Source organism: Carassius carassius, chromosome 17 (assembly GCF_963082965.1).
Source record: "Carassius carassius chromosome 17, fCarCar2.1, whole genome shotgun sequence".
In the NCBI taxonomy this organism is placed as follows: Eukaryota; Metazoa; Chordata; class Actinopteri; order Cypriniformes; family Cyprinidae; genus Carassius; species Carassius carassius.
The window spans coordinates 23,654,466-23,676,126 of NC_081771.1; the positions used below are offsets into that span (position 1 = coordinate 23,654,466).

Here is a 21,661-nt window from a genome sequence, read left to right on the forward strand (position 1 = left end):
ACCTAATATTAAGACTAATATTGATGCATTAATGATGCAAGATTGAGCTATGCCCAGTTTTTGATTGTAGTTACGACTCCTACCTTTAGCTGAACTGATTTTGCAAGAATAACTTCCACTGTCATCTTCATGTGCAGATTTGAACAGAAGACTGCATCGGTGCCCATCAAACTGCATCTTACAATCAAATAGTGCTGGCTGTATCAGCTTCCCATTGGCCAGCCAATCAACATCCACAGTCTGTGGCCCAGTTATGAAACATTCAATTAAGGCCATCTCTCCCGCCTTGACTTTCACATCCTGCATTGGTCTGGTAATTGTCAGAGATGACTCAGCAAGAGCTGCTTGGCAGAAAAGAACAGTTACAAGTCATGTGTACCATCCAAAGTTTATGCCTTAATTTAAAATAGAATAACTTGCAGAAATATCTGCATGTAAAGTTTTGCTATTCATATATAAAAGCTGGACTAAAAAAAAAGAAAACAAACAAACAGTAAAATGCAAATAAGAGAATCTGTTGGTCACTAATCAAATGTAAGCAAATTTTGACCATGTTAGTTTTTTCAAAATAAAAGCCTCTAAACTGCACATTAATTGTTAAAAATGTATCTCTATAAATGTAATCAGTGCAAAACCTTGTATGTGAAACTCTCTCTCATAATGAGTGAGAGAGAGATGTTTGATGACCTTCATCACTGGAAAATTCAGTGCCATTATTAATACTGTGCGTTTTTATAAACTCTTGGTATTATCTTTATATTATCGTTATCATCACTATCATCAATATTAGCATTATTTTAATTCAGATATTATTTAAATTGTGACCAACAAAATATATTGATAAATGTTTTTCAATTTGTTGGTCCTCTGCAATGTAATTAGACAATAAGTCATGCAGTTTTTTTGATTAGCAAAATTCTGAAAAAAAGAAAAAACAAAGAAATCTGTTGTAACATTACTTCACTAATCAACCACTAATTAGTTATTAGTAGTGCTGTCAAATGTCAAATTGCGATTAAAGTTTTTCTTTACATAATATATGTATGTGTGCTGTGTATATGTATTATATATAATTATATTATATATAATACACACAAATGCATGTATATATTACAGAAAAAAATGTTTATATATTAAATATATTTATTTATAATATAAGTTATATGAATATAAATAAACATGTAAATACATGTAAATATTCTATAAATACACATGCATGTATTTATATATACATAATAAATATACACAGAACACACACATATATTATGCAAACAAAAACTTTTATTTTGTATGTGATTAATCATGTCTAATCATTTGACAGCACTAGTTATTAGTAATTATGCAAATTGATAGTGGCATCTAGTTGTTAAAGTTGGTATGACATGGTAATTATGAGCTTGCGGAAGGCCCATCCTTCCTGAAAGAGGTTTCAGAAGCACTTACACATGATGGACAACCTTTTAGGTGCATATAGAAGATTAGAGGTGATTGTAACCCTCTTGGAAAATAGCCAGGGGCAAGGCCTCAGGATTACTTGGAAGTCAGCTGGCCTGAACTCTAGGAATGAATCATCGACCGAAAATGTGTGCAGGTCCCCCTACCCTCTTGATGGAGCTTTCATTGACAGAAACTACAGCTCAACTGTCTGCAGGGCCCTGCTGTGGTGCTTTGAGCACTAGAGACAGGTCCCAAAAGAGTATAGAGGGAGGCCATGGAGGATTTAGCCTTCTCACCCCCTAAGGGACCTGATGATCAGATCATGCTTCACCACTGACTTCCCTTTCCTGGGGTCATGGTTGACATCAAATCGCAGCCAAGTAGACTTTAAGGGTGGAGGGAAACAGGCTTCGCTCCAACCCCCTGCTGCAGAAAGCACAGCAGGACCCTGATCATACATTTCTGGGGGTCTTCTCTGTGAGAAGAACTCCATTCGACGAACAGGTTCCACTTCAGAGCGGCTCCGAGATGACTCCAAATCAGCTTGACCATCTGTGGATGGAGTCTCCATTCTCCCGGGAGCGCGGCTTGTGACAGCTCGTCGGCTGCCTGTTTGTGCAGACCAGGAATGTGAATGGCACAAAGCAACCTCAGATTCTTCTGACTCCAGAGGAGGAGGTGGTGGGCGAGTTGTCACATCCGATGGGAGCTTAGACCACCTTGTCAGTATATACATAACGGTTGCAGTATTGTCCGTGAGGACCAGTACATGCTTGCCTTGTAAGCACCTTTTGATGGATCACGGCAAGGTGCACTGCCAGCAACTGTAGGCAATTGATGTGCCATTGCAGTTGGGGGCTCATTCAAACCCCTGACACTGCAAGTACGTAGAACTTGGCCCCCCAGCTGGTGGTAGAGGCATCCGTGTAAACCACAGCATGCCTGGAGACCTGCTCTAGGGGCACTTCTGCCTGGAGAAATTCAAGGTCTGACCACAGGGTGAAAGTTTGGCGGCAGACCGGTGTGACTCAGACCCGGTAAGTGCCATGTAGCCACGCCCACCTCAGGACTCAGTCATGGAGCCAGTGTTAAAGCGGTCTCATATGAAGCAGCCCCAGTGGCGTGACTGCTGCTGCATCTGCCATATGCCCCAGAAGCCTATAAAACTGTTTCAGTGGGACCGCTGTCCTGCCCTTGAACATATTCAGGCAGTTTAACACCAACTGAGCACATTCTTGCACGAGGCATGCTCAACCAAATCCAACTCCATACTGAGAAAAGTGATCCTCTCCAAGGAGAGTTTGCTCTTTTCCCACTTGACCCGAAGGCCCAACCGGCTGAGGTGCGAAAGTCCTTGTGTGTCCTTGTGTGCACACAACTGATCCCGAGACTGAGCTAGTATGAGCCAGTCATTGAGGTAGTCGAAAATGTGAATGCCCTGTTCTCTTTGAGGAACAAGGGCTACTTCCACAACTTTCATGAAGACACGGAGCAACAGGGACAGTCCAGAGGGTAGGACCTCATACTGATATGCTCGTCCTTTGGACGCGGATCCAAACAATTGGCTGTGGTGTGGAAGGATTGACCAGCTCTATTGCATCCTTCACCAATAGGACTGCAAATTTCTGCATGCAAGACAGGAGCATCAGCCACCTTCACTGATGTGAGGTGCATCCTTCTTTCTCTGGGATACCCATCCCAAGGCCTCTTGCTCTTCTGCTCACCACCAGGTTGACAGGGGCCTGGATGGGCAGGGTGGCCTGACTACACCCAGCTCCACGGCACTGCTTGCTTGAGGCTGCTGTGAATGCGGCACAGGAATGGGGGTTGATGCAAGGGGCCGCCCTCGGTGACAAGCAGGCTCGGGCACTGCGAACAGTGGATGGGTGGAGGCAGCAGCTTCCGGCCAGGGCAGAAGGTCGGAGTCTGCTCCATGAACTGCTGGGCCAAGTTCTCAACTACGTGGCCGAAAAGGATGATCTGGGACACAGGGACCTTGAGAAACTGAACTTTGTTGGTGTCCCTCATGTCAACCAGACACAACCAGAGGTGATGCTCCTGGACCACAAGTGTGGACATCGCATGACCCAGCTTGCGGTGACCTTCGATGCTTGAAGCACGAGATTAGTTGTGGTTCAAAGCTCTTTTAGAACTTCTGGATCATGACCACCCTCGTGCAGGTCACTCGGTGCTTTAGCCTGAAGAACTTGCACTAATGCCGTAGAGTGTAAGGCGGAGGCAGCCTCTTCACTGCACTGGCCATATAAGAATTGCCGGACAGGCCAGACAAGTACCTACAGTAGAGAGTGACCAGACCGTTCTCATCCCAAGGCGTCATGTACTCACCCTTTTGACATTTCGTCAACATCCTACGCACATGTCACCCTCTAGCGTCAATATAAGCAGATAAAAATGGGCCAGATTGCGCCTCCTAGCGGTCTAACCCTAACCCTAACCCTAACCTTAACCCATAATCTGTGTCTCATATTGACGCTAGAGGGTGCCATATGCGTAGGATGTTGACGAAATGTCAAGAGGGTCAGTATATGACGCCTTGGGATGAGAATGCGTTAGAGTGACCGACTGAAAGGGAACTTATTTTCTCAGTAGAGAAAAATATTTTTAAGTGGGTAAAAATAAGACCAAATAATTCAGAAAAATTAAGAAAATATTTGCATAGGAAAAGATAAATACTGAACAAAAAATAAATAAAAAATACGAGGAAATAACTTTCAGAAGGTGCCAAGACTTCCTTTCACCTTGTAATTCAGCGCATCCAAACACTAAGAAATCCTGAGATTTGAGGAAAAATATCATTGTTGGTAGATTTGTTGATACTTTGACCATGGTTTGTATCTGGTTTCCCATGACTTTAACTTCATATATGCTTGATGTTGCTCTATTATGTCTTCTCAGTACAAGCAATATTTCAAGTTAAAAATGAAAATGTTTTTTCAAAGACACTGATTAATTTATTTGTGGATGACAAGAGAGGTCAGTGAGTTGTTTTTCTGTCACTGTAAGCCTGAAACATACTAAGTGCAAGTCTGAGACAGACACTTCTAGCTATGCAAGCTTGTTTTCACGTGTTGCTGTGTTCCAAAATGTGACTGTAATAATTATTTTGCTGTACAATTTATGTTACTTGCTAGAGTGGTTATTTTTTAAGCAAAGTATATGGTCAAAATAAAAAAAAAACTGTCACCCACAGAATGGTACAATAAACATCCAACCTCATTAGAAACGTAGATTTGTGCTGGTTCATAGACAATTTCAAAATAAATAGTAATGCTTTTTAATTATTTTAAATCTATTAAAATTCTGTTTTATTCAAAATGACATGGTGGCGAGTCACACATGGATGCATAATCACAGATGGCGAGATGGAGGAAGGTGCATAAATTAGTTATCAAACATGATCTTATGAAAAACATCCTAATGTTTATCTAAACTATATTTCATCAGTGGTTAGTTTTCAAGTCAATTTAACCATTACAATAAAACAAAGGCTGCCATTACATAAAGGAACAAGGAGCACTATAAATGTGTGGTGTACTTTGTGGCCTAAAAAGGAAACACTTACTAGGTTTTTCCACTATAGCCAAAGATAGCAGAAGTACTCAGAAATATAGTTTTAGGATTGCTAGCCAGTAATGTTTCACTATTAGCTTGGTTCAGAAAAATTGCTTACATTCATTCTTTGTTGATTATACACATATTTGTCAGTTAAGTAGTGATAACTGCTTTGCATGAATGTAATGTGTTTATCTATTATTTATTTTGCAAACAAAATGAAAATAATTATTGCTGCTCTTTGGTGATACTTAATGTTACTTTAATTAGCCTAACTTTAAATTAAAGTTGAAAAGGTTTTATGCTGATATTGTCCAAACCTAGGTTGTTTGTAAACTTTTGAAGGACACTGAACATACAGCATGCATTTATGTAACCGTATTACTATTATGAAGCTCTTCTAAATGACACAATTCAAACAGCAGCATGACTCATTTGTTTCCTAAAAAATTTCATTTCCACGTAAACAGATTTTAAATGTTATTAAATGTTAAGATGTTATTTATTGGAAAACGTTTTACCTCTGTTTCTTCTGGTTATTTTTCCTTCATGTTTGTTAACTTCATTTTGACCTTTCTCTGCTTTATGTGCCTCTTCATCCACAGGCTTATTTTCAACCACAATTGTAGGTATGGCCATTTTAGGCGATGAGTCTTTTTTCTCCTCCCTTTCCTTAAATGACTTTGGGCGCACGGAAATGGAATCATACAACCTTGGAGGTTTTGGGGGTGCTTGCACCAAACCCCCTTGCATTAGGGGTTGAGAAGGTGGTATTTCTGCAAGTGATTTTGGTAATTTGCTTGACATATTTGTCCTTGGCACCATTGGTGAACATTGTCCTGGTATTTTACTGAAAGTGACCTTCTCACTGATGACCTGCCTGTCCATCAGCCGCCTGGGCTTAGAATGTTTCCTCCACTGGTTTTCTGTAATATCAGGAGGTGATTTCCTTTCAGGTTGTTTTGATTCATCTGCCAGTTTCTTTTTCTGTAGTTGTTGTGATTCCTCCTTTGGCAAGGCTGACCATCTTTCTTTTGAGTCTGGTAAATCATTTGAATTAGTAGTCTCTTCAACTTTCTGAATGACCTGGGCTGGAACTGAATCAGTGTTTTCAGTGGACTGCTTGTCAGTCTGTGTGAGTTGATCCATTGAAAAGGCTTTCTTGATATTGGACTTTCCAACAAGTCTTTTTATTCTGTGAAGCTCTTCTGAGAGTTTACTTTGAAAATGTTTCTGTACATGGTTTGTTTGTTCATCCAGAGAGGATGCTTTTTTCTTGAAGAAAGACCTCTTGAGTGCCACATCACTCTTGCAATTGTCTTGGAGCTTACCTGATTTACTCCTAATGTCCTCAGGATTGCAGGATGATGTTCGATTGAAGCCCCAAGATAGTCTTGATGAAGACAACTTTGGTATGTTACTGCTGTGTCTTTGTTCCTCAAAGGCTCTCACTTTGTCTAAGATTTTGGAACTTGCCTGTGATGCTTTTGGAGTTTGGCAGGAGTATTTCTCTTGGTAACCACTGCTTTGAGATGGAGCTGAGCTCGTGATTTTAACAGGTAGCTCAGCTCCATTTATGGTGGCATTGGTGCCACTGTGGGCAGTTGTTGGATCAGTTATTGGCTCTTCATCACTTAGGGTAATGGGACCTTGAGCATTTTGGAATGGCTGGGACTGGACAAATTGAGATTTTTCCCTTTTTATAAAGTCCAACTGGTCCCTGAAATGAGGGTGATGGTGGAAAATGTTGCGTTATGACAAAAAATAAAAACAGTAAAATGGCAAAATGGGTGATTTTTGTTACTAATGCATTTTTTGAGTGAACAAAAGCAAAATGGTCAAACATAGTTTTCCAATAAAACATGCATTGGAAAACATACCACGTTAAGAGATGTAAAATATTGTTGGAGATAAATAAATCTAAAAGAGACTGCCATAAGAATACAAATGTCACATACAAAGGCATGCAAAACGGTTTGAAAGAAAAAAAAGCCATATCAAAAAAATAATGCAAGAGGAGTCAAAGGGAAGTGGGAATAAAAATAAAAAAATTAAACAAAAAAAAAAACCTTAATGTGACATGACATGGTAGACATAAGTCCACAATAAATGAAGAATAGGGTAACGAAAACTATTTTTTAAATATTTCTTTAGACCTGTTATCTAAATTTAGTGCATTTATTTTGTGCCACCTAATTCAAGTTACTTTATGCCTTTTCTTATCCAGAGTGCCAGCACTCATTCTTGAACACTGTAAATGGAAAAGGTCCTTCTTCGATAGAGGCTCAAAACACTGCCATAATAGTCACTGGCTAAGGACATACTCTCCTCTGACCCCAATGCCACGTAGTACACACTTAATTGTGAGGCCCGTACAAGAGCTTCAATCCCCAGGTGTCTGACTGGAGGACTCTCAACACACCCAGCATTTGCTTGCCTGCTAGGTGACAAGGGAACCTGAAGACCAGGTGCTCTAGAGCCCAGGGTTTGCATCTCCCTCTCCACTACTGGACCATCACCTGGGATATGGGAAAGCACTGCTCTCCCCCTGCCTGCAAATACATAATGTTCTGTTAATGGAGCTTTATTATTATTATTATTATTATTATTAATATTATTATGTTAAGCATTTTATATTGTTAAAGTTTTTATTTTTTTATTTTTTTACAAATGCAAATGTCATTGACACTACAAACTGAATATTGCTGAAGGGGGAAAAATCACTCAGTATGTTCTTACCAGTGGGTTGACTGTTGATTGCTTCCCCCTGGGGAGGCATGAAATGTTCCTTCATCTCCATGGAGACCTGAGGCTCCGCACTTTCATCCTCTGTACTGTTTGAGTCTAAAAAGAGTAGGTGAGGCATGTTGAAATGTATTGGTATGATTTTTTTTATAAAATCGAATTTCCTCCTAATGAACTAGCTACAAGAAATCTATGAAGAAGAAAAAAACCACTCTGAAACCTTTGTATCAAATATCCTTATTTAAAGTGTAAACATTACAATGATCTCATGCATACTTTTTAAAAATAGTCATAAAATATAATTAGTAACAGTTGCCTAAGGGCTAGCACTTTAGCTTAGCATGGTGTCAAAACACTACTTTATATTACAATTTATACCATAATTTTGCTCTGTTTTATTTGGATCAACCTACAAATGTGATCTGACCTGGCTTTCTATCAGAGAATGAGTCAAAACTTTAAAGTATTCTATACGGTGATAAAGACTATGCTAAAAAGTACTATACCTGAGATTGCTAGAAGAAATGTAAGCACTATATATTGTCTTCATGTTTTATCATTCAAAACGGTTCTCTTATTTAACCACTACAGCGATGGCTGAATGTCTTTAACCATATAAGCATTTCCTCACTTGTGGGGACTTTTTGCCCGAGGGTGCCCTTCAGTTAAGAGTATGAATGAAACAGATATTATGTTTAACGCTCCGTAATTTTGAGTAAAAGAAAGAAAAGAAAAAACTGAAGAGATGTAAGAGATCCATCAATATTTCTTCAGGTGTGCAGACATTTGGACTAAAAGCCCTGAGGGATGATGTTTAATGAAACACTTTCCCGCCCTCATGGATACAGAGAAGGCTCACCTGTCATATTAAAGGTATGGATTCAGCTTTTGATATTCACAATTCCTAGCACATATTATTAAATTACTGTCACTAAACTATTTTACAGTTAAAAGGTAAAAAAAATTAACTAATATATATATATATATATATATATATATATATATATATATATATATATAATGATTAATAGTTTGTCAAGTTAATTGGGCCTACAGTGACTCACTTAAAGTAAAAGTATTTTCAGACTGTAATGTCTTTTCCTGGATATAGCACAACAATTTCATCCGATATCTCCCAATAGATTGACTGTTGTATCGACAATATATAGTGCTATTCTATTGATTGAAAGTAGACTGACAATAGCTTTAAAGAAAGAAAGAAAGAAAGAAAGAAAGAAAGAAAACCATGCTTTGTTCAAGCCTTACTTTTCCCATAACAAACAGTGTAGAATTTAAGTTAATTGAATTAAACTAGAGCTCTGAATGAAAACCTACAGTATACTTTACAGTTATATATATATACTGTATATAGTAAAGCATGGTTGCAAACCCAAATCCATCCAAGAACCTAGTAATAAGAGGTGACGATCACAGAAATGAATAACAATTACCATTGCTTTGCTTCCTGCACAAGCGAAAAACTTCACTTCCATAACGGCAGCAAGCAGAGGTGGACAAGAGAAGACTGTTACTATAGAAACCAATGTCTGCAGACATGCACTTGTGTGGGAGCATAAACATGACACATAGAAACATACACACATTTCCACAATTACAGGATAAATTAAAAATAAATTTTATTATTGTAGAGCTTCAATCAGCACTGCATTCCTTATGGATACCAAACAATTTGTGAAGCCAACATTAAAAACCCATGGATAGAAATGTAATGTCTTATCAGCTATTTTTAAACCTGTTTAACCATCTACACTATGTTTATTCTGCAAAACATATCCATTCTGTAAAATGGTGCACGCTCTTCCATTGTTGATTTTTTTGTCTAAATAGGTTTGCTATTTTGGACTTTTTACAGTTTTGTTATAAGCAAAACACACCATGAGTGAATCTCCCAAATGTCCAGCTAGAATGCCCCGCTCTCTGGAAAGACAAAAAATACACAAAAGGCTGTCTGTTAATTTTAGGAAGTGTTAAATTGTTTTTTTAAGCCTTTTTGTTGCATTCATAGTGTTGCTAGTGGTGTAAATAATTTTGCCTTGATTCACCAATAAGCAATCTATACATAAATATATCATGATGACACGAGGCAGAAATTAAACACAAAGCCAATATGAAGACTTATGCTTTTTCCTGCCTTTGTCAATTCTCTTGCTTGCAGGCTTGCAGCATTTCATATGTAGTCCTATGTTGCTACCAAGGCAACTGGGTAATGTAATTGACACAATGCCTAAGAAATTGTTTTTTGTCCATTTTAAAGCCAAATAACTTCAATCAGGTTTGTTTGTTTGTCTGTTTGTTTCAAAGTCATTGTATCATTGTCGTTGTACATAAACAACTCAACATGAGGTAGCTGGTAGGATACCTTAAAGAAAGAGTTTCAACTATATCACTTATTTCGCATTGCTACATTTTAAGTGTGATTTGCCATTTCAATCCAAGAAAAATTCAAATGTTGTAGTTTGTGATTTATACGACCCTAGATAGAATGATTTGACTTACCTGGAATCTTTTCTTTGACCAGATTTTCTTCATGGCCTCAGATGAACTTAATCTATCTTTCAGACTAAACAACAGAACCACCTGCCCGTGTTTCTGCAGAGATTAGCACTGTCTATTTCTAATCTGAATCCTGGTTATTATCGACTCCTGTGTACACTCCTAAAAGTCTCAGTTATGTCGCTGTCAGAGCTTTTACCTCAGAAAGAATGTACCAAAATCCACAATTATGCAAAAAACAATAGAAACCGCACAAACATCCAACCATGATCCTGATGTGACAATCGAGAATTCAGAGGATAAATAAAAAAAATCTCCTCAAGTAAACAAGAGATGCTCTTAAATGACAAACTAAAATCCAAGTGATAAGAAATTCCAAGGCACAGCAGGAGGTGGAGGTCAGCTCAGTCCTAGTCACAACAAAAGGGATGAAAAATCTGTCTTTTACAGACACCCACTTGCATTCTTTCAATCCCCTTTGGAGATAAAGAAATAAAGAAAGGGGGAGTGGTAGATGACTAAAAAGAGAAACAAATAACAAGCGGCAGCTAATAAAAGAGGTAGATCTTAATGCAGTCAAAGCAAAAACAGCATTTTCAGCTGCCAGATTGTGCTATCTCTCTTGCTTTCTCATCTCTTCCTTTGTCTGTGGTGCTGGTGTGAAGAGAGAGAGACTATTGGTCTCAGCGCAAAGCATTAATTATGTATTCTGTCAGGTTGTTGCTGACGTCACACTACTCCCATGTCGATGGTGCTGCTGCTGGAATGGGAAAGAAGGAAAGCTGACAAAGAGCATTAACTTTTTATTTATTTATTTATTTTTATTTTTTTGCTACGATGGCCTTATTTGCATTCTATCATTCAGTGTACACAATGAAAATTGTATGTGCTTTATTTTGTCTGTTTGTTTAAATGAAATTATGTGTACTGCATGGAGAATAAAATTCTATTTTTAGGTGGCAAATATACATCAATTAAACCACAAAGACAATAATAATGTCATAGATTAATTAAAAATTCCTACATAGGCCTAGTTCAAAACAGATATTAATGCAGAAAATGGCACAATAATAAAGAAGGTAAACTGATAAGGATATGTCTCACAATTAAGATGGAAAGTATTCACAGTTGAGTCATAAAGAGAACACTGCAGCCGGAAAACTGAAGTAAGTGTGAGGTGAGTATCCAGCAGCTCCAGTCCTGCTGGAGGTGATGGCAGTAATTTCAGAGGAATCAGGAGCCAGAAAGTAATTATGTTAAGACTGCATCTTAAGAACTACTGAATCATAGAACAAATTAGACCAATCTACCCTTATGAAACTTAATAAAAAAGTTATGACCAGTCTTAAAAAAATACGGAGCCCCGCACATGACATGCAAGAAATAACTTAAAAATAAATAAACTGCATTTACGTTTTAATTGTGCGCACAATTTATATATAAAAAAAAAAAATTAAAAAAATTATTTTGTTTTATTCTAGTCTAAGCAGATTGTGCAACGGACCCCAGGAGATTTCCTGTATTTTGTGTTTGGACTGGTTGTTGGACTGGGGATAGTAGCCTGAAGAAGACCTATTCGGACAGGAATTCTTTTTCTAAACTATGTTTGAGTTTCATTTGAGCGTTTGAGTGTTTATTAGAAGTGGGAGGGTCTGTTTCGTTCATCTGGGCATTGGAGAGAGCACTTTCCCATCCAAAGTGCACTGTGTGTGTGCACTTTGGATGGGTTAAATGCAGAGCACGAATTCTGAGTATGGGTCACCATACGTGGCTGAATGTCATGTCACTTCACTTTTGACAAACAGTCAACAGTCACCACGACATTGTGGCCATTGAACGGAAGCTAGGGCCACCAGTGCCAAGTGAGGAGAAGCAAAACCTGGGGGTTATCCCAGGATGAGCACTTGACATCCCAAAGATATTCCACTCTAAAGTGATCTATGATGATCTGAAACAGATGGTGAGAACCCTCAAGTCAGTGGTGTGACTACTTGATCGCGAGCATGATGGCAATAAGTTCTTAGTTGCAAGTATTACATTTCTGCTTGAGGAAAGTTTTGTTGTTATTGATATTTTGTTGTTAAGTGGGGCTAGTGAATGTACAGCGCTCTCTCCACCCTCAATACCACGACTGAGGTGCCCTTGAGTAAGGCACCGAACCCCCAACTGCTCCCTGGGTGCTGCAGCATAAATGGCTGCCCACTGCTCCGGGTGTGTGTTCATGGTGTGTGTGTGTGTGTGTGTTCTTTGGATGGGTTAAATGCAGAGCATGAATTCCGAGTATGGGTCACCATACTTCGCTGTATGTCATGTCACTTTCATAAACCAATGAATGAAAACATGACACATGCAACAAAGGAACCAATTAGAATGAAGCATAAGACAGGATCACTTGATGGGGAAAGGAGACACATGGCAAACAGGAAACAAGACTATGAAAATCCAAAGTAAAAGACATTGAAAACATAATACACAAGAACCACACAACAGACATGACAATACCCTGGAATACTGTCTGGCTCTTGATGGATGTATAAGATTCCCTCCTCCAAATAGTCTCACTGCCAGTAGGCACCACAACCTGCTGTACACTCTTTAATTAAAACCACTTATTAACAAAATCGAATGCCGAAGTTATGACGTCACTTTGTAGGACAACCCAGAAGTTAGCGGCGCATGGGTTCCCTCAATCGAAAAGCCATGCATTTTCCCCATAGACTTTTGGAAAATCACAAAAAATAAGATCTGTGTTCAACAAAGAGTTATGACCCTTACACGTTTTGTCTATCAAGATAACCTTCACAAATTACTCTAAAATTTAGAGTAAATATTTTAGATTGAAAATATTTAGAGGCTTTGTTAACCACCCTTATTTCAGGCGATTTAGCAAAAACCCATTAAAAATCCCATAGACTTTAGGGCGAGGGAACCCTAAGTGCTAAAATGCTAACTCACTTCCACGTTTTGGCCTACAAAGTGACATCATAACTTCGGCAATCTATTCGTACCAACTGTTTTGTGTTGTGTTCAGTCTCGAGCCTGCCTTGTAGAGATTACCTCAGTTTAGTAAGGCTAAGAGTTGTCTGTTGACATTTTTGTTACTTCTGTGTTTATCTGGAGACTGAGAATATAGTATGATCACATATTTCCTGAGAGTCCATATCTAAAGCCTCCTGTCCTTCCAGCTTCAAGATCTCTCTCAGCTGAGGCCACCAGCAGGGTTTCTACCAAAGTCAAATCTTGCTCCAGAAATGTATGATGGCAATCTGGAGAGGTGTTTAAGATTCATTACCCATTATAACCTTGCTTTCCAGTTACAGCCTAACAGTGAGCCATGATCTTATCCCAAACTTATCATCTGAGTCAAAAGGTAAGTTGGTCTTTAGAGACCCGGCTCCGGATTTAGAGTTGATTGATGTGAACATCAAAGTGGGCAACCACATTCAAGATCACCGCTCAGTGGTAGAGCATTGTGTTAGCAGTGCAAAAGGTTGTGGGTTCAATTCCCAGGGAACACACTTACTAGTAAAAAATAAATAAATAAAATAATTGTAGCCTGAATGCACTGTAAGTCGCTTTGGATAAAAGCATCTGCTTAATGAATAAATGTCAATATAATATTTGACTGCCTGAGGTGAGGACTGCATATAAAATACTATACAGATCCATTTAGAATTTCCAAAATTTAAACGTATTACATGTGTGGAAACTCAACGATCTCAGTGAACAGTTCCTCTGTCAGAACAAGTGATCGTGTCTGTGTTTGGAGCATCTGATGCCCATATCTACATTAACACCACTGATCCTCACAAATTTATCCAAAACACGCTTCTTCAGCAAGCATCCATTATAAAACAATCACTGTGCATTCATTTTGATAACTACATGAATAAACTGAACTGTGCGTTGAGAAACGGCTTGTTTGCCCATTAATAATAATGGATACATGTGTGTGTCATGTATGACCAGGAGTGTAGTGTCTGGGTATGCAAGTGCATATGGGCCCGGGCTGATTGGAGGCCCACCAAGGGGTAATATATAGGGTTTAATATAGGGCAGGTTTATAGGGCACTTTACGTTAAGTGGCCTTAACTACTTAATGTAAAGTGCCCTATAAACCTGCCCTATATTAAACCCTATATCTTTATTATTATCATTGTATAGTTTGTTTTGGGGTGCGCACACAGAAAGCTGCCTGTCAGAAAGCGAGTCAGATTTTTTTTTCAGATTCCTTTTCAATCACGCTGTGAAACTGCATGACTATTGGTTTGTGAGTGAGCCCACCTGAGCCAGCCAAAAGTGGCGGGCATAGGGCTATATAAGCAGCTGTCTCACCCAGGCAAACTGATTTAATTTGACTGAAGTGACAACATGAGGTGACCTTGCGCATAGCATGGCAAAGTACGCAGTAATCATTCCATATCTAAGCAAACCGAGGTTATGTTACTAACTGAGTACGTTCCCTTTTGATACTACATTTGTACTGCGTCGTAAGCCGTTTAGGATAAGACGCTATGGGGACAATACGATCATGCCGTGATATCAGAGAGGATGACTGGGTATTCTCCAAGAGCACTGAAAAGGGCTTGTAACGAACACATAAAGTATCCAAAACTAATTGGGGATGTAGTTATATCAGTCATCTCATTGACCTCCTATAGTTCAGGTGCCATGGAGCAACAAGCAAAAACCGACCATGACAGTGGGTTTATGCTGACAGGACCTGCGATTGTAGTGCAGGAATATCAAGGTTGTAGAACCTGACAAATGTAGACGGCGAGGCCCAGCCAGCCGCCACAGATTTCAGCAATAGACATGCCACTAGACCACGCCCACGAGAAGGCCATGCCCCTTGTGGAGTGTGCTCTAACTCCTATCGGACATTGGAGCCCGGAGGACGAGTAAGCGAGAGCTATTGCATCCACTATCCATCTGGATGACCTTTGGTGGGGCCTCCGAAGCACACAAAGAAGCGTTTGAGGACAATACAATACTACTCTTAAGCCATGGTGGACGAAGTACACAACTCAAGTACTTGAGTAAAAGTACAGATATGTATAATAAAATATTACTCCAGTAAAATTAAAAGTACTCCTTTTTCAATTTTACTCAAGTGAAAGTACAAAATTACAAAACAATTTATGTATAGTACTTAAGTAAAAAAGTACCGAAAGATAGATTTTGCAATTTTATATAGACTTCTTAATTAAATTTTATATTAGAAAATATTTTTAATAATTCTACTGCTCAAAATACCATATGGGTCAAGATATATTTTTGTTGTTGATATGGACTACGTTGATGAGAGTAATGTTCACTGTGAAGCTTACACTGCGATGTACCTGAGAGAAAAAAGAGTTAACCATCTGATTTTCACCAGTAAGAAAAAAGTGTTTTAAAGTTTGTTGTTTTGCAGAACATCACAGTTATATATGACATGAGAATAAGGCCTGAAGTTTAGAAGAAATTTTTAAGGGAAATACAACTATACTTTCATAATGATTTTTTTCCTTCTCAAACCTGGTTTGTGGTGTGAAGGCACCCCTGGCCAAACGCCCCCAGAGGGCATCACTTCCCACTTTGATAATTACTGTTACCATGCTCTGAACATCACATCCTTTATTTTTCTTCCAGATGTAATCTATCTATGTGGTTGAAAAAAAATATTTTGACTTTATTTTTAAAAATTACCTCAATTTAGCACCATCAAGCTTGTTAGCTAGACAGTTAGCTTCAGCTAACAATATTTACTTATTTCCAGTATGGTTATGAATAAACATTCATATCCGTCTACTCAGCTAGTTAATCCAAACAATATAAAAAATTATACTGTTGATAAACAATATAAAAACAGATGTTACATAGGGCATTTTAGCATTTTAATAAAACATTACAGCAGCGTGGAATTTGAACGTGCATGAGTTATTTTATTTAATCTGTGTTATTTTAAGGTTTTATTTTTTTAACCTAAAACATAGAGACACTGATTGATGTATCTGGATCGTCTGCATTCAAGCATTTCAGTGGGCTTAAAGGTACAATTTGTGAGATATTTGCAGTAAAATATCCAAAAACCACTAGGCTACTGTTATATATTTTGTCCAGCTGATTAATAACAATATCTCTAACGTTTTCAACTACTTGTAAATCATGAGAAAATCCCCATTCTAAACAGTGACACGGGGCAGTGCAGTCGCCTGTCAATGACGTTAGTTACCCTTTGTTATCGCCTTTACTGACGTAGAAACCACATGACAACATTGTCGTGTACAAATGCGGAAGTAGTGTCTAGCATCCAGCAAACCTATAACAAAAGGTGTTCTTACCCACAAACTGCCTGGCTATATGAGAATGAGAGGCTGCGATAGCTGCAACATAGACTTTAAGGGTAGAGGGAGTACGGCCCCTATTCATTAAGTCTTTAAGAGGAAAGTCAATGTCTTAGATATGTCACATGTGAATTAGTCTTCATCCCGGCTATAGAGGCACCTTGTCGACAGAGCTCTAGTCTGTAATATGGTATTTATGACGCTCTCTGGGAGGTCTACCGACTCCCATCGAGAGGCCATACATGGAGATCCCACAGCTTGGGTCTGGGGTGCCATATCGAGGCGGTCCCATCTCAAGGGGATCGGCCAAGGCTCCGCTAGTGACAGCTGCGACAGGTCCACAAGCCAAGGTTGTCTCCTCCACAGAGGGGCTACCAGGAGGACCTTGTGGGCATCTTCTCTGATTCGTCTGATGACCTGGCGGATCAGAGTGATTGGGGGAAAAGTACAAAGAAGTAGACTGGGCCAGTCGTGGGCCAGAGCATCCTTCACTTTTGAAAAATAGATTGGGAAATGAGAATTGTCTTCAGAGTTGAAGAGGTCGAACTCTGCCCTCCCAAAGACACCCCAAATCCTTTTAGCAGTCTGGGGATGGAGCCTCCATGCCTCTGAGGGGAGGTTGCTCCAGGACAACATGTCCGCCCCTCTGTTCAGAACGCCCTGCACATGCACTGCCCTCAATGACAGCAAGTGGTGCTGGGCCCACTATAGGATGCTTTTCACTAGAGTGAATAGGGTTTTCGAGGAGAGCCTGCCTTGGAGAAGGACACCACTGTCATGTTGTCCGACCCTACTAGGATGTGGTTCCCTGCCAGAAGTGGCAAGAAAGCATTGTAAGCTTGACATACAGCCAGCATTTCCAGGCGGCTGATATGGAGTTCTCTTTCTGCTCTTGTCCAGATGCCAAAGGTCGGATGGCTTGTGCACAGGGCTCCCCAGCCCATCTTGTAAGCATCTGTGAAGATGACTTTCTGTCTGCCAACTATCCCCACCCCCTGCTCGTGCAAGCCGGTGTTCTTCCAAGGGGGTTTTGCACTGCATGTCTGGCTCACATTGATCATGTGGCGACTGTGCCACCAGGCATGGGGCGGGACTTGAGGTTTAAGCCAAAATTGCAATTTGCCCCATTTAGAGCAGGCCAAGTTGCAGAGCTGGCGATGCTGAGCTTGTGAGTGCTAGCATCTTTTAAAACCTCTTGAATGGCAGAGCTGTTCCGGATGTGAAGTTTTCCGCAAGCTGCCGAATGGCCAGAGCAGGCTCTGGCAAGACTATGGACCTCATATGGGTTGAATCGATTATTGTCCCCAGGAATGTGATATGCTGGCTGGGGGACAACGAGCTCTTGGAAAAAATTATCCTGAGTTCCAAACACTCTAGGTGGTTGAGGAGGAGGGATCTGTGAGTCACCAGCTCTGCCTCTGACTGGGCCAAAATGAGCCAGTCGTTGAGGTAATCCAATATGTGAACTCCCATCTGTCTCAGAGGGGAGAGAGCCACATCTATGCACTTTGGAGAAGTGTGGGGTGCCTGGAACAGCCTGATAGGATGGACTGTGTATTGATATATGACTCCCTCTAAGGCGAATCTCAAGAAGCGCATGTGATGGGGGGCTATCTGGATGTGAAAGTAAGAACCAGGCCCCTGGGCATATTTGCACAAGGATCTGCTTCAAAGTGATCATTCTGATTGAGTGCATCATAAGGGCTCAGTTCAGATGGATGTTTTATATCGAGGATGGGTCTGAGACTGACATCCTTTTTGGGGATGAGGAAGTACTGGCTGTAGAAGCCTGACTCGCTCTGTGCTGGGGAACCACTTCTATGGCCCTTTTTGCCAACATAGATTCGCTCAGCGAACCCTTCCTCAGTGGGGCCGAAGAGACCAGCGGGGGAGACAGGCGAGTCAAGAAAATTCTTTGAATCTGCATTCTTGATCTCCAACACCACCAAACTGGCCATCAAATGCTCGTCCCACAAGAGCTGAAGTTGCTCGGCATGGCTTGGATGGGAGGGTCATCTTAGACTTCCATCCAATGGCAGCAGGCTATCAGTTGTGCGGCTACGGCTTCGTCCACTGGAGGGATCTTCTCATAGCCCTTCTGCCCCATCCCCTCAACCACAGTGAGGGCATGAGAGGCAGATGTTATGAGGCGGGCAGAGTAAGGGGTGCGTCATGACTTCATGTGCTCCTTGTGGACCTCTGGGAAGAAGGGTGCAGCCCCTCAGGAACCACTCATCTAGGTGGCTGCATGAGGGCTCCTCAGGTGCAGACCACTCCAGCCCGAGTTCCTCAATGGCCTTAGACAGAACACCAATCAGCGCGGTGTCCACAGAAGTCCTGGCGTCGCCTGGCTGTGTAGACATCAAGGGGGCGGGGTCAGGAGTCAAGACCGACTAATCCTCTGCATCTGAGGCCGCTATTGTCATGTTGTCGTCTAGCATCTTGTTTTTGGACCCAACGAATGAGACCAGGTCATTTGCATTGGCAGAAGGACGCAGGTCTAGGTGGGAGAAGCGGACGGGTGAAAACTCTCTCTGAGGAGAGACCGATGCACGCAGACTTTGAGCCGATGTGAGCTCAATCTCATCCGAGTGCTGGGATCCTCTGCCCTGCTGTTTCTTCCTCACAGGCTCCTGTGAGGAGAGAAATTGTAGGGCGCGAGTCGCTTTCTGAAATGAAAGTTATCCACAAACGCAGAGAGGCCAGACTCATATCCATGCAATGTGGACAGATAATAGAAAATGAGCACTTTTAGACACCTCAGCAAAGCAGGTGGAAGTGCCGAAGCGCGATCGACACTGCAGGTGGCTCACAAGCGTTGTGCTGACTGGATGCTTGTGAAGCAGTGTGGGGGCAGAGCTGTTCGAGGGGTGGCAAGCCAAGGTTAAAAGCTGTGAGGGCTGCTAGCTGCTCGAAGCGGGCGCAGAGCAGGGAGAAGTGGCTGATCTGCTGTGCAGAGTGGCGAGCTGGTCAGTGGTGATCTTGGCTGCTTGATCGGCTTCAGGTCTTGGATCCTGCGAAGAGATATCAGTCGTCGCTGAAGGAGAATGAATCAGTTTGCCTGGGTGAGACGGCTTCTTATATAGCCCTATGCCCCGCCCTTTTGGCGGGCTTGGGTTCTATTGAACTCCACACACCAATGGTCCTGCAGTTTCACTGTGTGATTGAAAAAGGCTTCAGAAATTTGAGAAAAAGGACTTTTCCCTGTAGCGTTTTAGCCTAAACAGCTTACAACGCAGTACGAGTCTAGTATTGAAAGGGAACTTAAGCAGTCTGCTGTTCACTGGCCATATTCGGCAGTTGCAGAACTGGATAGTAACACAAGAGAACAGGAACTTAGGGGGTTGGCTGGACTGAGAGTTCTGTGCACCACGACGGGCTGCAGGGTGAGGAGTGACTACCTCCCAGGCTGTTCGGACTGGAGGACTATGTCTTGAGGAGAGCGAACTGCTGGCAGCAGGTAACTGGAAGACTGGTCATAAATCCAGGAAAGTCACACAACAGGAATAGATTTTTCAATACAGGACTGGTCACGATTAAACCACAAAACTGACAGGAAAGAGCTGCAAAGTGACTGACATCAAAGCACAATAATCTGGCAAAAGACCTCGTAACACACACAGAGAAATAGGTAGGAAAATTAGCATAAAAGAGGGAACAGGTGAAGCCCCAATCAGTGCGAGTGAGTCTAGGGCTATGTCTACATTAATCCGGATACATTTGAAAATGGCTTTTTCATTTTAAAATAATCTCCGTCCACACTAGCATTTTCAAACATTTCCTAGCCTAGCAAACTGCCTTTCCTAATAATGTGCTAACGATGAATGCGGCTAAAGTAAACAGTCTCTCTGACAGCAGGCTCGGAAGAGAGGGGTGGGGTCAGCAGAGCTCATTAACATTTAAAGGAAATGCTACAAAACCGCTTGCTCTGAAAAGAGCTGTTTTTGACAGGGTAAAAACAACATTTTTTACACCATTTTTGAGAAATTTTAACCAAGCTATGTTACAGACTTTTAATTAAGACCCTAAAGAATCATATCAACTTGTGGGAAATGGGCATCCGATGACCCCTAATAATAGTACTTCGCTGGATAGCCAGTTTTCAAGTGTATTTATTTTGTATTTTCAAAATACAAAATAGTGTATTTGTATGTAATACTTTTTTCTTTTTCTTTTTTTTGCAGGCAGTATTTTGTATTTGTATTTAAATACATTTTTCCATGCAATATTTTTTGTTTTTTATTTTAAATACATTTTCATGTATTTATGCCCATGTCATCTTACACTCACCTTGCATGACGTGTGACCAAAACTCAAAACGTACGTTAGTGTTATATGTTAGTGCCAAGTCCTGCTTTGCTGGGCTGTGACAAACTAAAAAAAGGATGAGCTCTTTGATAAGTCTCATCCTAACTTCCTGTTTAAACTAAATATATCTGCACATTGAAGAAAACTGATCTTGTCACACCAATTCATGTAAACTTTATTATTTAGTTCCTGTTCTGTGGATATTCCACTGACTTATAGAATCCTGGAAATGACAGAGGGAGATGCAAGGATGAAGTTATCAAATTAAATGTCACAAGCAGGATTTGGGATCAAGTAGATATGCAAGCAGACTGTGACTTATACATCGGTCTTGTGTGTCCCACTGACCCTCAAACCACACAACCAAAAAAAAAAAAAAAAGTGTCAAATATGCCCAACCATGCTTTATCCCATAATTGTGTGAAAGAACCAGTTTACAAGCTTGTCAGAGCCTAATCAGAGCAAACCCCTGATATATAGTATCTGAATTGGTTCTGCCACAGATAAAGAACTGAATTCAGAATCTTGTACAAACGTAACTTACCTTGTTCTCTCTCCTTCCTGGGATCAACAGTTCCCCTCCTCACATTACTCTGAGGATTCCTCTGATCAGACAACTTTTGACTTATCATGGCTTCCAGTATGATACTCTCATTATCCCCAGACCACAACAATGTAGCTTATATTTTTTCAATAAAAGTGGGTAAATTTCGCCCTTTTGTCTGTGTATGTTTCTCTTACTAAACTCAGAACTC

General features: G+C 40.6%; 1 protein-coding gene across 1 annotated transcript in view; it reads right to left on the bottom strand.

The window, feature by feature from the left end:
- spega (striated muscle enriched protein kinase a) overlaps positions 1-21,661 on the bottom strand; it is a 38,282-nt gene that overhangs the window by 14,454 nt on the left and 2,167 nt on the right. The window contains exons 2-5 of the mRNA XM_059571315.1: positions 7,750-7,854; positions 7,448-7,562; positions 5,532-6,730; positions 84-341 (exon numbers count right to left, since the gene is read on the bottom strand). Of these exons, the coding sequence (XP_059427298.1) occupies positions 84-341; positions 5,532-6,730; positions 7,448-7,562; positions 7,750-7,854 (1,677 nt within the window). The remainder of the gene's footprint in view (positions 1-83; positions 342-5,531; positions 6,731-7,447; positions 7,563-7,749; positions 7,855-21,661) is intronic.